The sequence below is a fragment of the Saccostrea cucullata genome, unplaced genomic scaffold (assembly GCF_032062105.1).
Source record: "Saccostrea cucullata isolate Sc308-1 unplaced genomic scaffold, CSIRO_AGI_Scuc_v1 ctg4081, whole genome shotgun sequence".
NCBI classification, from domain to species: domain Eukaryota; kingdom Metazoa; phylum Mollusca; class Bivalvia; order Ostreida; family Ostreidae; genus Saccostrea; species Saccostrea cuccullata.
The window spans coordinates 8,210-21,698 of NW_026932796.1; the positions used below are offsets into that span (position 1 = coordinate 8,210).

The 13,489-nt window shown below is 32.3% G+C and overlaps 1 protein-coding gene across 1 annotated transcript; it reads left to right on the plus strand.

Annotated features, from left to right (window-relative positions):
• The first annotated feature begins 439 nt into the window (after nt 1–439).
• LOC134236173 (uncharacterized) lies at nt 440–13,488 on the plus strand. Its single transcript, XM_062718345.1, has 5 exons — nt 440–635; nt 3,642–3,760; nt 9,101–9,257; nt 13,147–13,333; nt 13,453–13,488. The coding sequence occupies exons 1-5, from the start codon at nt 568–570 to the stop codon at nt 13,486–13,488; spliced, it is 567 nt and encodes a 188-aa protein (XP_062574329.1). The 5' UTR covers nt 440–567.
• Nucleotide 13,489: the final 1 nt, after the last annotated feature.

Here is a 13,489-nt window from a genome sequence, read left to right on the forward strand (position 1 = left end):
TCAGGTGCCATGGAGGAGTGAACAAAACAATTACAATTGCTGAAGAATTTAAAGTACCGGGCAGCGTCTGAGCTTTGTTGTTTAAATTCGGGGCAACTACATAGTTTTTTTTTTAGGAGAGAAAAAAAATCCTTAAAAACAACAGAAGATAAAAACACAAATGTGCGCGATATCATACAAGAAACTTTCTTTAATGAAACACGACTTTATAATTATGTGGATGTCATTTATAATGGAAACGTGGACCATTATGATTTTCAGCTGTGTCCCGCTACATGTTTCATTTTAACAAGTCTAGTGTTAGATAAATGCTCCTTACATTATTATCAAAACTATTAGTTCTATCTAACCAGCTATTTAAAACAATTTGCATGTTTTTTTTCCAGATATCTACACAAGTCGATAGTGTTCAATAAATATATCTTTTTTCCAGATTTCAATGGCAGATATAGAATACACCTTTTCTGTTATGATTCATCTTCAAATTCATTAATAATTATTGGGCAGACTGCTGAGGGTTATTCCGTGTACCAAGCGTCCTCGAACTCCTCCTATCGTTATAACAAAATGAAGTTCAAAGTACATCTTAATTATCTTCCACTGCCAACGGAAATAGCGTGCATTGCAAGGAAAAGGTACTCCTTATTGTTCTGAAACGTTTATGGAAGTCGGAAAAAAGAATGATTTTTAAATTATTATTTACGAATTACAATGCAAGAAATAAACTACATGCACTATAGTTTTTTCATTCAATACATTTTTAATTGATCTATCGAATTAATTTTTATCAGTTGTTGTTAGCAAAGGATATTTAAAAACTATTCATAAATATTTCAATAATGTTATTTTAATCACTTTTATTTCATTGACTTACTCCTATCTGCTTCATTTGCATAATGCAAAGACGATTTTTGTAATACTTTCTCATATTGAAATTATCCTTATCTCTGACGTAGTGTAACCATTTCTCATCAACTGGTCTCACGTCTTTGTGTAAAGAAACCAAAAAAGAATCAGTTGATTTCCACAAGCTTTGGTCACGAAAAATTTACCCTGTTTAGTGGCTTTCAGTTCCGAATATGGGACAAAAGGGGTAAATCCATGAAGTTCAAAAATGGACCGAGTCATTAAAAAAAGTCAACCTTCCTCACATTATACTTTAAAAATTGTATGATCTGGTTTTCATTTTACGGCTGTTTCTAATTTTAAGCATTGTTTTTAACCTATGCTGTTACGTCATTACGTTGACGCTTCAACATCATGTGGCGTTGTCGTCTTATCTAAAAATAACAGATAAACGTTAATGGAATAAATATCATCAATATAGGCCTTTCTATAAGATTTTAGGAAAATATTTCTATGAATTTATAAAGAAGTTCTGAAAAATGGATTGGTATCTTAAAAAAAAATATTTGTACTTCAAAGAATTGAGAAATAATTTGTTATAACGGGTGATTGGTAAATTCCTGGACACATGTGACGCATTTTAAATGAGAACAAACAAATCCTTAAAAAAAATTGTGGTGCCCCTCTTTTGGTGTCTTTGTGGATGGCATGTATATTTTTATGACTTATTGTGTCTAATATGAACACCTTGTAATAAGCCATTTACTGCAGCATTTAGAAATAATCTTTGAAGTTGATTTAAAAATAAAAATAATGTCAATCGTGAAAGTCAAGGTCGAGGGATAAGAAAACATAGCATGCTTGGAATTTTATTTTATCACAAGTAATACACGTCAAATATAAAAGCCCTATCTCTTCTCAATATAAGGAACAAGATGTGGTTTTGAAACACCGATGACCCCATATGGCAACATAACGAAGATAAAACTTTTCTTAAATACAGATCAATTATATTATTACATAAAGTAGGGTTTTTCTCGCAAGAAATTGATTTGTGAAACACAAATCCCCTAGCACTACCTGTTTAAAAGTTATAGTAGAGGATAAATTTTTGAAAAGTAGATCAATCTTCAAGGTGAATAGGTCTTATTAAGGTTTTTTTAAGTAGGTCATACTCCAAAGTAAAGGTCAAAGGGTTAAAGTTCTTGGTATCAAGTGAAAGGTCTTCTCACAAGGATTACATATTTGATGTGCAAAAGCCCTAACCGTTCAAAAGTTATGGTCAAAATTTCTGTACATGTATAGGTTAACTCATAACGTTTGTCATAAAGCTTGGTTGTTAGATTATATTTACCATTAGTGTCTTTTTAGAGCAAAATATCTAAGTATGAAACAGAGGTGTCAGATTATGTGGGATCTCTATCTCAAGCTCACCAGGATATATCTTATCGACATAAAATAAAAAATGACTATTGCTTATTGATAATACGTCGTCGATATATTTAAATGTCGAGCCGAAGGCCACTATAAGTGTTTTCGATTTTCACGCATAAGATTTTGCATAAATTCTGCTTCAAATGAATACACAAATCAGTCCGATAATAACAGATCACAAATTGGTACCCATGGGAATTCAAATAGAATATTCCAAGATCTGGCCTTCTTAAACGTTATGGATATTGTCAATCAGAAATTCATGCATCTTTATTTTTTTAAGTCAACTTCAGAGTACTTGAAATGTGTACTTCTGCAATTAGAAACTGTTTTAACAAAATAATTCTTTCTGCAAGTGACCAATGACAAGGTAAGTAAATTTACGAGTTGCATTTTATTGCAAAAGCAGCTGTCAATGATATCAAAAAGCCTGGACTTTGATTTATCGTGGGAATAGTTGTGAATGAAGTTGAAAAGTTTCAAATCTGTTGAATTTGGTAAAATCTTTTGATTTCAAATTGTCCAAAAGTTCTTTGGAATATTTAAGTAATTAACACCACTTCTTAAATATATTGTTTGCACAGTACACTTGAGGTTTTTCCTTTACTACTGTCAATATCAAATTGAGTAAGGAAGGATTTACTAGAACCCGCAATTTATCTTAGTTTTTAAGGATTTTTATGAAGTTCCGGAATACAATATACATATGACCGTTTAAAATAAGTAATCTAAGGTCCTCATTATTAATTATATTTACGTCACCTGTAATAACGTGTCCAGCAGGATCTTAGTTGTAGGACAAAGAGGAACAAGAACACTATGGAATATATTTCATATACTCGATATCCAGGCCATAAAATGTTTTGCTCTAATTGAAAGGTTTTTGAAATCAATGCTCGATGTATACTTGAAGGAAATAGAAGTTAAAAACTTTAACTTGAAATATGTTGAAATACAAGATTGTACCCTTTTTGCGATTAAGAATATTACATATCTTAGCCTCTTCAATTTCTTTATGTGGCATACTAAAGTTTCAGGAAAGACAGATTAAAATGTCTACATACATACAAAAAATGTGACATTATACATATGTACGAATCTAGAGTCTGTGCCATCCTATATCTTGTGAAAAAAAAACGTATTGGGAATTTATTTGGAATTTATACATAATCTCAATGCTGTAATAGGGAATTTGAAGGTACTATTGCTCATGTAACACTGTATTCGTCTGCGCCTTCTGGCTGCCTTTTTAACATCTCTAAAAGGAATAATAAACATTGTATAATAAACTGCAATGAGAAATTTCAGGCTTGAAAAAAGGGAAATATAATAAAAAAGCATTTGTGAAACTATTTCGATAGAATTGCTGTCATATCAACTGGAAATGCACTTTTGGTATATGATATTGAAAATTCAACGTTGACGATGCTGCAAACACCATATCAAGAGGCACATATACGTCTTGCAGCCCACCAGTCAGGTAACGTATATGTATGATTTTTTTTAAAGATACAATAGACAAAATTGCTAATGCATCTCTTGTTAATTCTTATTTTAGAATTGATTTGTAATAGTGTATATATTAGGCCATTATTTCCAATACAGTGGGATTGACAAATGTTTGGGTATCATGAAAAGACCCTTGAATTACCTTCTTGTCCAAAAACCAATTTTTGCTCAGATATGAAATTCATGATCACTAAAGGTTGTCTGTGAGTTTGCCACACAAGTAGTTCCCAGTTATAAATCAAATGACGAATTGACTCTCATATCGCCTAGTGATCATACGGTGCCTTAGTGTCCATACCAGGCTTGGGGTAATGCTTATTTTAATGGTAATGCATTGCAATGCAAAACATGAACTCAAAGTAATGCTAGTAATGAGTTATGCCCAAAAATTCTCATTACATGTAGTGGTAATGTAATGAATTACTTCATAAAATCCAGAGTAATGCTGGCATTACATGCATTACAAAGCATTATTTTGTGTGTACCTATTTTAAGAATGAAAATGGACATGGATGATGGAAATCATTATTTATGTTATTTTTTACTTTATTTATTTTCATTTTTGCAAATGATAAAATTGAATAAAAAAGTTAATTTATTTAAATAAAATTTCTGTATCTATTTAAATACACTTTTTATTCTGTTAAAAATACACTTACCTTACATTTAAGTTTTCAAAAGTAATTCAGATAAGAATTAATTTTAAAGAATTATATAAGATAGTTTTAAAAAATCTTTTTTTTTTCAAAATAAAATAATACACATATGAGAAACACCTTTTATTATGTAAAGTGAAAATTGATAATTGCCACCTTTTAAATAGCTAGAGTGTCATCAAAACACACTATGCCTTTGGGTTATGTAACAATTAAAACAATGCATTGTTTGGAGAAATGCCCAATTCCACCTATTCCCACTTGCATATAACAATAGATGTTTAGATTTAACTGCATTTTGTCCATTTAAAGACAGAAAATAATGAATACATCTATGAGAAAATATGATTTATTTTGGATTTTTGTAATAATAAAAAGATCTTACAAGAAATACCAACTTGATACCTAAATTTAAGAACATAGTTAATTGTTTGTTTACACGAAATTCCACATAATCCCACGTGAAATTTCACCTTTTTCTACCTGATTTTCAGAAAGTGGGAATAGCTTACATAAACCCTCCAAATTACAAGTTCCTTTCTCCTGACTGTGTTTATAAAACATTAATTAAGCTGGTATACATGTACCTTGTACTGACCATAAAAATTTCATTCTACCAATCAGAAGACATGCAGGCATTGTATTATAAGCAGATCAAAATGTACATCGTCATCCTGTCTACGTTTTCAAAAAGTTTGTCAATGCATTTATTAATATTTCTTTCATAATTTAAGGTACTAATCAAAATAGCCTTTATACTTTATTATTAAAAAATTCGGGTAGCTAGGGGTTAAAGAGCTTCAAAGGTTAATTGCTTCATGAAATCAATAGTTAAACAAAAAGTGGATATTGTACATGTCTTGTATAAACTGTCAATTTTTGACAAGAACAAGGTTCATCTTTGCCTTATTTGGCCTTGTGAATTTCTGAAAAACTGAAGTTGCATAATTTTAGTTAACAATGCATTAAAATATCACTTAGATCTTTGGTGACTGCGATCCTATAAAAAATGACGTCATTTGCTGCCAAGTCAATGCATTATGACGTCACAAAATGCGTCAATTTACTCATATTCAGAAAATGTCTATAAAAACGGCCAAAATTTGAGTTATTTTTTGATATTTGATATAGAGCGCAAACTCTGATCTAAAATATGCAACTTGTAAATGAAAGAACTGTTTCTGAGGATTCATGGGCATGTTTTACTTTTTAGATCAGAGGGTGCGCTCATATTATTTTTCTTCACTGAAAGTACTCAATTATACCTGTTTACATCAAAATTCAAGAACATTGCCATTTCATAAAGCCAGTTCTCCAATACATGGACTTCAATGAGAATTTTTTAAATAGGATATGAAAGCATAAATCTCTATTTTATTTAAATGCTGCAAATAGAAAATCAAGTGTTGATCAATTAATTGGCATATCTACAGGGCCATTTTATGCAGAAAGTGAACCGACTTCTTTAAAAGTCTGAACTTTCTCTAAATGTAAGTTATTGACAATGTAATATATACAAAAACTTGAAATCAAATTTGAATTGTATATTTATGTTTAGTTTTGAAGGGGGTGGCTATATACTTATGAAAAAAAAAATCGCTAAGTTTTGTATACATTTCTATGTTTAAAAACCTCCAAAAGTAATGCTACTGGAAATGCATTACTTTACTAAAGTAATGGTAATGTAATGCATTACTTTAAGAAAATAGAGTAATGGTAATGGTAATTTAATACCCAAATTGTTGAAGTAATGGTAATGTAATGCATTACTTTACAATGTAATTCGCCCCAAGCCTGGTCCGTACCAAATTCACTTTCGGTTGGCCCACGCTTTGGAACAATTTTCAACTTATTGTAGGATGCTAACTTTATGACCTGGCCATCTTTAGTAAACAGTTTTATATTTGTTAATCTATTTGCAATAATTCTTAATGAATGGAATTCATCAGCTTTATATTGTTTTCAGTGTTTACAGATTTCTCTAAAGGAACCCCCTGCAAATGCCATACTGTCTGTCTGCTTTAGCGCGCTCTTCTAGCGTCAAATGCCGCATACGGTGTAAATTTTTTTTCTGAGTTTAAGATAAGTACAAATGGAGAGAACACAAACACAAAGAAAAATCAAAGTACTGAAAGTACTCATGGGAGTTGAAGATTGTTGTCTGAAAGATCTCACGGGAAGTATAGAAACAATTTCATGCTATCAGATTCAAGCCTGCTAGAACGGATTTGTAAGAGATACAACACGAAACATTAAAAATAATTTCTATTGCATTTGAATAGCCAAGATTATGGGACTGCTTTTAAATTAGCTGAAGAACTGTAGCTGTCCGAAAAAAGATTTTGACAGACCGTGGAGCTACAGTGCCAATTATTGAAAAAAAAACTGTATATTTATTGCGCACGAACAGTTAAGTTTACTTCTGGATTTATTCTTTCTAATTCTTACCTCAACAATTTGACCAAACCAAACAAACAATATCCACCCCACCAATTTTTTTTCCAAACTCAAAAATACTATTTTGAGGGTAGGTTTGAAACTTCTTTCAGTACCATTTCTTACTCAAACTCAAACAATACCCTTATATTTATGAAGCATTTGAATCCAAATGCCCCATACTCTCTTAAGAATGTGAACAAGATATTTGGTCCCAAGAAACAAACAAACAAACACTCTTTATATTCGCTGTTTCCATCACCAGACATTAGATTGTCATTTTTCTTCCTCTGATTATAATAAGTATTTGCTATTCCCTTTTGGGTATGAATTTTTCTTTTGGGATATAATAATTAATTTTTATAGATACTTAACAATTTGTTTGTTTTGCGTTCGATAATTTTTCAGTTATATTGAGACTCTACCACTTGTCGATGGAGCTAGCTACATGTAAGTCTAAAAAATTAACTATATACGGCACTCAAATCCGTTGAGTAGTGAGGGATCGTTTTGTGCAAGCATATATTGCGACATGGGATTTCGGGGACATATTAATTAATTTTTATAGATACTTAACAATTTGTTTGTTTTGCGTTCGATAATTTTTCAGTTATATTGAGACTCTACCACTTGTCGATGGAGCTAGCTACATGTAAGTCTAAAAAAAATTACCTATACACGGCACTCAAATCCGTTGAGTAGTGAGGGATCGTTTTGTGCAAGCATATATTGCGACATGGGATTTCGGTTTTTATGGTCTCATTGAAAGAGTTTATCTGCAAATGCATCCAACACTGACAGGATTCGAACCTGCGACGTAAGGATCAATTACCGCCTTATACTTTGAATCTCTAGAGCAAACTCTTTTAACAACTGCGCCACGCGAGTGACACTTAAAGTTCGTGATTTTGATTTGATTCAAATGTAATTAAAAATCAGACATAGTTTAATGAGCCATTACAAGAAAAAACACAGCTGTAATTATGAGGTACGATCTTTCCCACAGATGGATCATTGGGATTATTATACCATTGTGTCCGTGCATACGCATGCATTAATTTTAACTATTTAAATTATATAATAAAATCCAATGACACATTTTACAAGGAAATACTGCAATGCAAGTACATATACATTTTTCAAGTTCAGATTTGGTGTTGTACACGAGATCAACTGAATGCTGATAAACTCAAGAAATAAAGGATGTAAAATTAATGTCATTTGAAATTGTGAGATCGAATATCAAGAAACTTTAATGTTATTATTTTCCCCTTTACCAACGTAAAAAATTGAGTTGCATGTATCTGGTCTGACAAAAATTTCCCAGTCAAACAGATCAATTTACTTGTCAGAGCAAATAAATGTCTAACAGTGATATTTGCTATAGTATTTTTTTTAAGTAACGTTATTCTGTCTCTTTATTGCTGAAACAAATTGAAAGAAGTTCGGTTAAACCTAAGCGTTCCTTTGACCTTACATCCTTTTTTACATCTCCATATTTAGACAAACCAGTCAAACCAGTTAAACCATGCAGTTGTTGCTCCTTTGATTACCTCACACTTTTTGTAATGAAGCATAGTGGAGTCAGCCGAGGATTGACGAATGATAAATGACGGGACTTTTTTTCATACGGAAATCAGAATCTACGTGTCATTTCTCAAGAGAGATGACAAAAATATGCTATTCAAATTAAGTTAAATAAAATCCTTTTTATTTGCTTTCACATCATTTATGAAAATTAGATTAATTCAGAAAAATGAGATGGACTATTTTTATTGCGAAAGTTTCTACGAGTTTAGATAGACTGGTGCGAGTTTGTACTGAATATCACAGGGGAGTAAATTGGCCGACAGAGAAACACCACGACAGCCGTTATATAATTCATTGGAAAAGTACTGCGCTAGAAATCGTGTGGCAACCTAGTGAGTCTGAACAAAGTTCAACTCCCAAAAATGATTTTTTTTTTCATCGAAAAAGGAATAGACACAATTTTATTTTGTTCTATGAATTGGACATACTTTAGTAAAGACTGTAGTTATTTATATGGTTTGACATTAATATGCTCAAATACAACATGTACATGTTTTTTTTTAGAAATAAAATATTAATTCTCTTAGGTGGTGCGTTAGCAATTTTGCCTAGTGTACAAAGGTATGTCGAATTTGAAGTGTGTAAATATCATTTGTATACAAAGTTCTACTGAACTAAACTTATTACAGGAAATTACATCTACGGAGCTGAAACAAACAAAGGTGAAATATTCCGACTTAGTCTGGATGGGAAATCTCTTTCAAAGATGTATAAAGCAAAAAGGGGAGAAATAACGGATTTTGATGTTGGAGATAAATATATTTATATACTGACAAAGTATCAGAGGTAATTATCAAGAACGAAAATTCTACAAATTAAGGTAATTATTAAAAATGAAAATCCTACATATTTCCTAATAGAAATGTTTTTGAATATGAATCGAATCCGAATTTTCATGTTCTGTATGTGTTTGTAGCACCCCCCCCACACACACACACATATATCAACAAATATCATGCAAGAAAGGTACTACTAAACAGAGTAAGCTACAGTACGATAGAGTACTTTGGATTCATTAGATTGTTTATTTATGCATATACAACTTGATTAAACATTATTGATGTTTAATTGCAGTTTAACTGCATTGAATTATAAAAATGTGCTAGCGCACTCTAAAGTACTCTATCGTACTAGTGCACGCTGTTTAGTATGACCGCTTATGGGTCAGATATAAGTCCCTAATTTTAATCGTACAGGTATTACTATATGGATGTAACAAAGTGAACAAGCAAATTCAAAGAATTGTGGTCCCCCGCTGTCGGTGTCTTTTTGGGTGAGATGTAATTTTTTATGACATTTTGTGTCTAATATGAACACCCTAGCATGAGTCTTCTATTTAGAAATTATCACTGAACTCCAAGGTCAAGGTCAAAGGGTTAATGTTCTTGGTATCCAATGAATAGTTTTCTCAAAAGAATTACATATGTGAAGTATGAAAGCTCTAGTCTTTACCATTCAAATGTTATTGTCAAGATTAAAGTTTTTTCATAAACACAAAAAAGGTCAAGGTCAAAAGGTCAAGGTTGTTGGCATTAAATGAAAGGTCTTACCACAAAGAATACATATGTGAAAATATGAAAGTCCTGGTACATGTATCTACTGTTCAAAAGTTGTGGCAAAGGTCAAACTTTTTGCAAAGAAGGTCAAACTCCAAGGTCAAGGTCCAAGTTCGTGGTATTCAATGAAAGGTCTTTTCACAAGAATAATATATATGAAGAATAAAAACCCTAGCCCATACCATTTACAACTTATTATGAAGGTTATTTTCTTTTCATAAGTACTGAAATCTCCAAGGTCAAGGTCGAAAGGTCAAAGTTGTTGGTACTCAATAAAAGGCCTTGCTACAAAGAATACATATATATAATATGAAAGTCCTTGTACCTACCATTCAAAAGTTATGGCCAAAGAAAAAGTTTGGAATTTTTGTATAAAAGTGGGTCAAACTCCAAGGTCAAGGTCAAAACGTCAAATTTGGTGGTACCATAAGAAAGGTCTTGTCACAAGGAATACACATATGAAATATGAAAGTCATAGCTCCACTAAATCAAAAGTTATGGGCAAGGTTAAAGTTTTTGTGACGGACGGACAGACTGACAGACAGACAGAAGGACAGACGGATAGACGGACAGACAAATGAGATTTAATGTCCCCTCGCTTTCGCGAAAGCGGGTGACAAAAAAATAAGAGACTATTAAGTTAGCTAGATTTTGTTCTCGTTGGCTAGGGAGTTAGTTTGAAATGTCAAAGGTGAACAAGGGACTTTTCTTAGGTGACAATGAAAGGGGGAGCATCAAAAAAGTTCGATAGGCAGGTGTGATATTTTTTCCTATCCATGTTTGCGGGTTTTTGCAATTTCCTTCGAACAAATTACGAGGGATATGTGTTTCCCAAGGGAGTGGGGAGGGGGGGGGTAATATTTTTTTGCTTTATAACATACAATTTTATGACTCAAAAAATCGGGGATTGGGGGAGGGGGGGGGCTACTTTGACATTTTGTTCACTTGATTGCTTCTGATCAGCTTCTCAGGTAAAGACGTCGAAATTAATTATTTGATACCTTTGTAGAGTTTTAGGCTCGCTACCATTTTTTTTTGTTCAGTTTCACCGATACTGTACTGAAATATATATTTCATACCTAATGTAGTAATTAGTATCTTATCAATTCAAAAATACAACAATAATAATTTACGAGCAGGTTTTCCCGTGAATTGAAAGATATGTAAAGTTAGCTACTTGTAACTGGCTACTAGTAGCTGGCTACGACAAGTGGTAAAGTAAGCTACTAGTAGCTGGCTACGAGAAGTAAGTAAAGTTGGCTACTAGTAACTGGCTACTTGTACATGTAGCTGGCTACGACAAGTGGCAAAGTTAGCTACTAGTGGACATTTTTGGTTGGGTGAACATTTACGGATCTTCAGTATGGAGCGCATTAGGTGCAAAAAAAAATTATGTCAAGTACAATATATAAAATAATTTAAACTGCTATTTTATACCCTGAATGGGATATCGTCAATTACCCCTTAGAGTTTTTTTTATATGAACTACATAACAGATGTAGATGAAACTTACACACCATACATCTAGTACATACATACAGTTGGGCTATAAAATATAATTGGTCTAGGAATTTCAGACCCCTAAAACTATTCCAGTTTGAGGGCACAACCAAGCATTTCGATGAACACCATTATGAAAAATTAATTCAAGTAGGTAACAGCGGTTTTATAAGTGCATGGGTGGGGGAATAGAATAGTTAGAATAAAAATCGACTAGCTCAAAGAAACCTGACAAATAAAATAGGTTCCAATATCTTTCACTACTAACTTTTATTTATTCACTACAACATTACGCTATTTAACTTTACTGCAAAACTCCAAATTTTACTTTTGAATTAGCCCGGGCCAATGCTGAAAACCTACTTGCAACATTCTTTATATAATTTTTAAGGGTCAGAAATACTGTGGTTCATGTAAAGAATATATTTATAATATTTAGAAGTATTCTGGTTTTGGCATTTGGTACAGTATATTGTGCAGATTTATACATGATATTCTGCGGAATACTTTTTTTGTTTTGCATCATCAAGAAATGCAAAATCGAATGTATCTAATAACCATTTTGATTCATCAAATTTTATCATAAAATTTGTTTGTATTAGTTATTTCATTATGGCACAATATGGGCTCAACATACACTTCTTTATCCATAGTCGCTGACAGCTGTAGAAGTTCACCCAACCAAAAATGTTCAATAGCTGGTTACGATAATTAAGTAAAGTTGGCTATTTGTAACTGGGTACGAGTAACTGACTTGAACATTCTAGTACCTTTTGTATTAAATTATGCTAATTTAGGGGAAATGATCTGGCACTTAAGTTACCAAGATATCGTTATTAAAAAACTCACCTACTAGTACCGTTAAAAGTGTGCAATTTTGGGAGATAAATGTTGTTATTATACAAGAAACTGGATTTTTACACCGCTGATATCCACAGATATTGTTGATAAAAACAATATCTGAGCTTTTCCACATGACCTGGCACTAAAGTTAACAAGATATCGTTAGTAATAAACTCAGCTACTAGTACCTTTTGTTTAAAATTATGCAATTTTGTGAGACAAAAGTTGATATTCCAGAAGTAGCTGCATATTTACACCTTACATAGCCAATTACTAATAGCCAACTTTACTTAAATATCGTAACCAGCAACTAGTAGCTAACTTTAACACTTGTCGTAGACAGCTTACCAGTATCCAGTTACTAGTAGCAAACTTTACTTACTTCTCGTAGCCAGTTACTAGTAGCTAACTTTACCACTTGTCGTAGCCAGCTACTAATAGCCAGTTACTAATAGCTAACTTTACATATTTTGAATAGAAAGGGTAACCTGTTTTGTTTTATAGAATTTGACTTGTCCCATTTATAACAATAAAAATCCGAGTGACAAAAGTATAAATACCATTCAGTATTGATTTCCCTTATTGTTCCACGACATTTTTTATAGCGTAATTAAGAAATATTCTTTTTCTACCGTTTTTCTAAGTTTACTAATCGGGATTGGGATCTCACCGATTCAGAATTATTTTCAGATTCGATTCATATTGAGAAACATCTCTATTACGCAAATTGAATAATTCTTTAATTTGATGATGTTTTAACAATTTACGGTTTGCAGACAAATTTTGATAATAAGAAAATCGAACGGGACACTGTATAGGACAATAAAGATATCGCCTCTTATTGGACATCTTTCTAAAATCATCTATGTTCCGGCTAACGTTGATGACATAGAGCAAACGACAGGGGAAACGACAGGGGAAACGACAGGGGAAACGACAGGGGAAACAACTGTGCAGAAAACAGTCTCTCTCTCTCTCTCTCTCTCTCTCTCTCTCTCTCTCTCTCTCTCTCTCTCTCTCTCTCTCTCTCTCTCTCTGAAATGTGATGGATATAATCAGATATTAAATTGAATTTACTAAAGCTAGTAAAGAAAATGTATTGTTCCAATAAAACGTGAA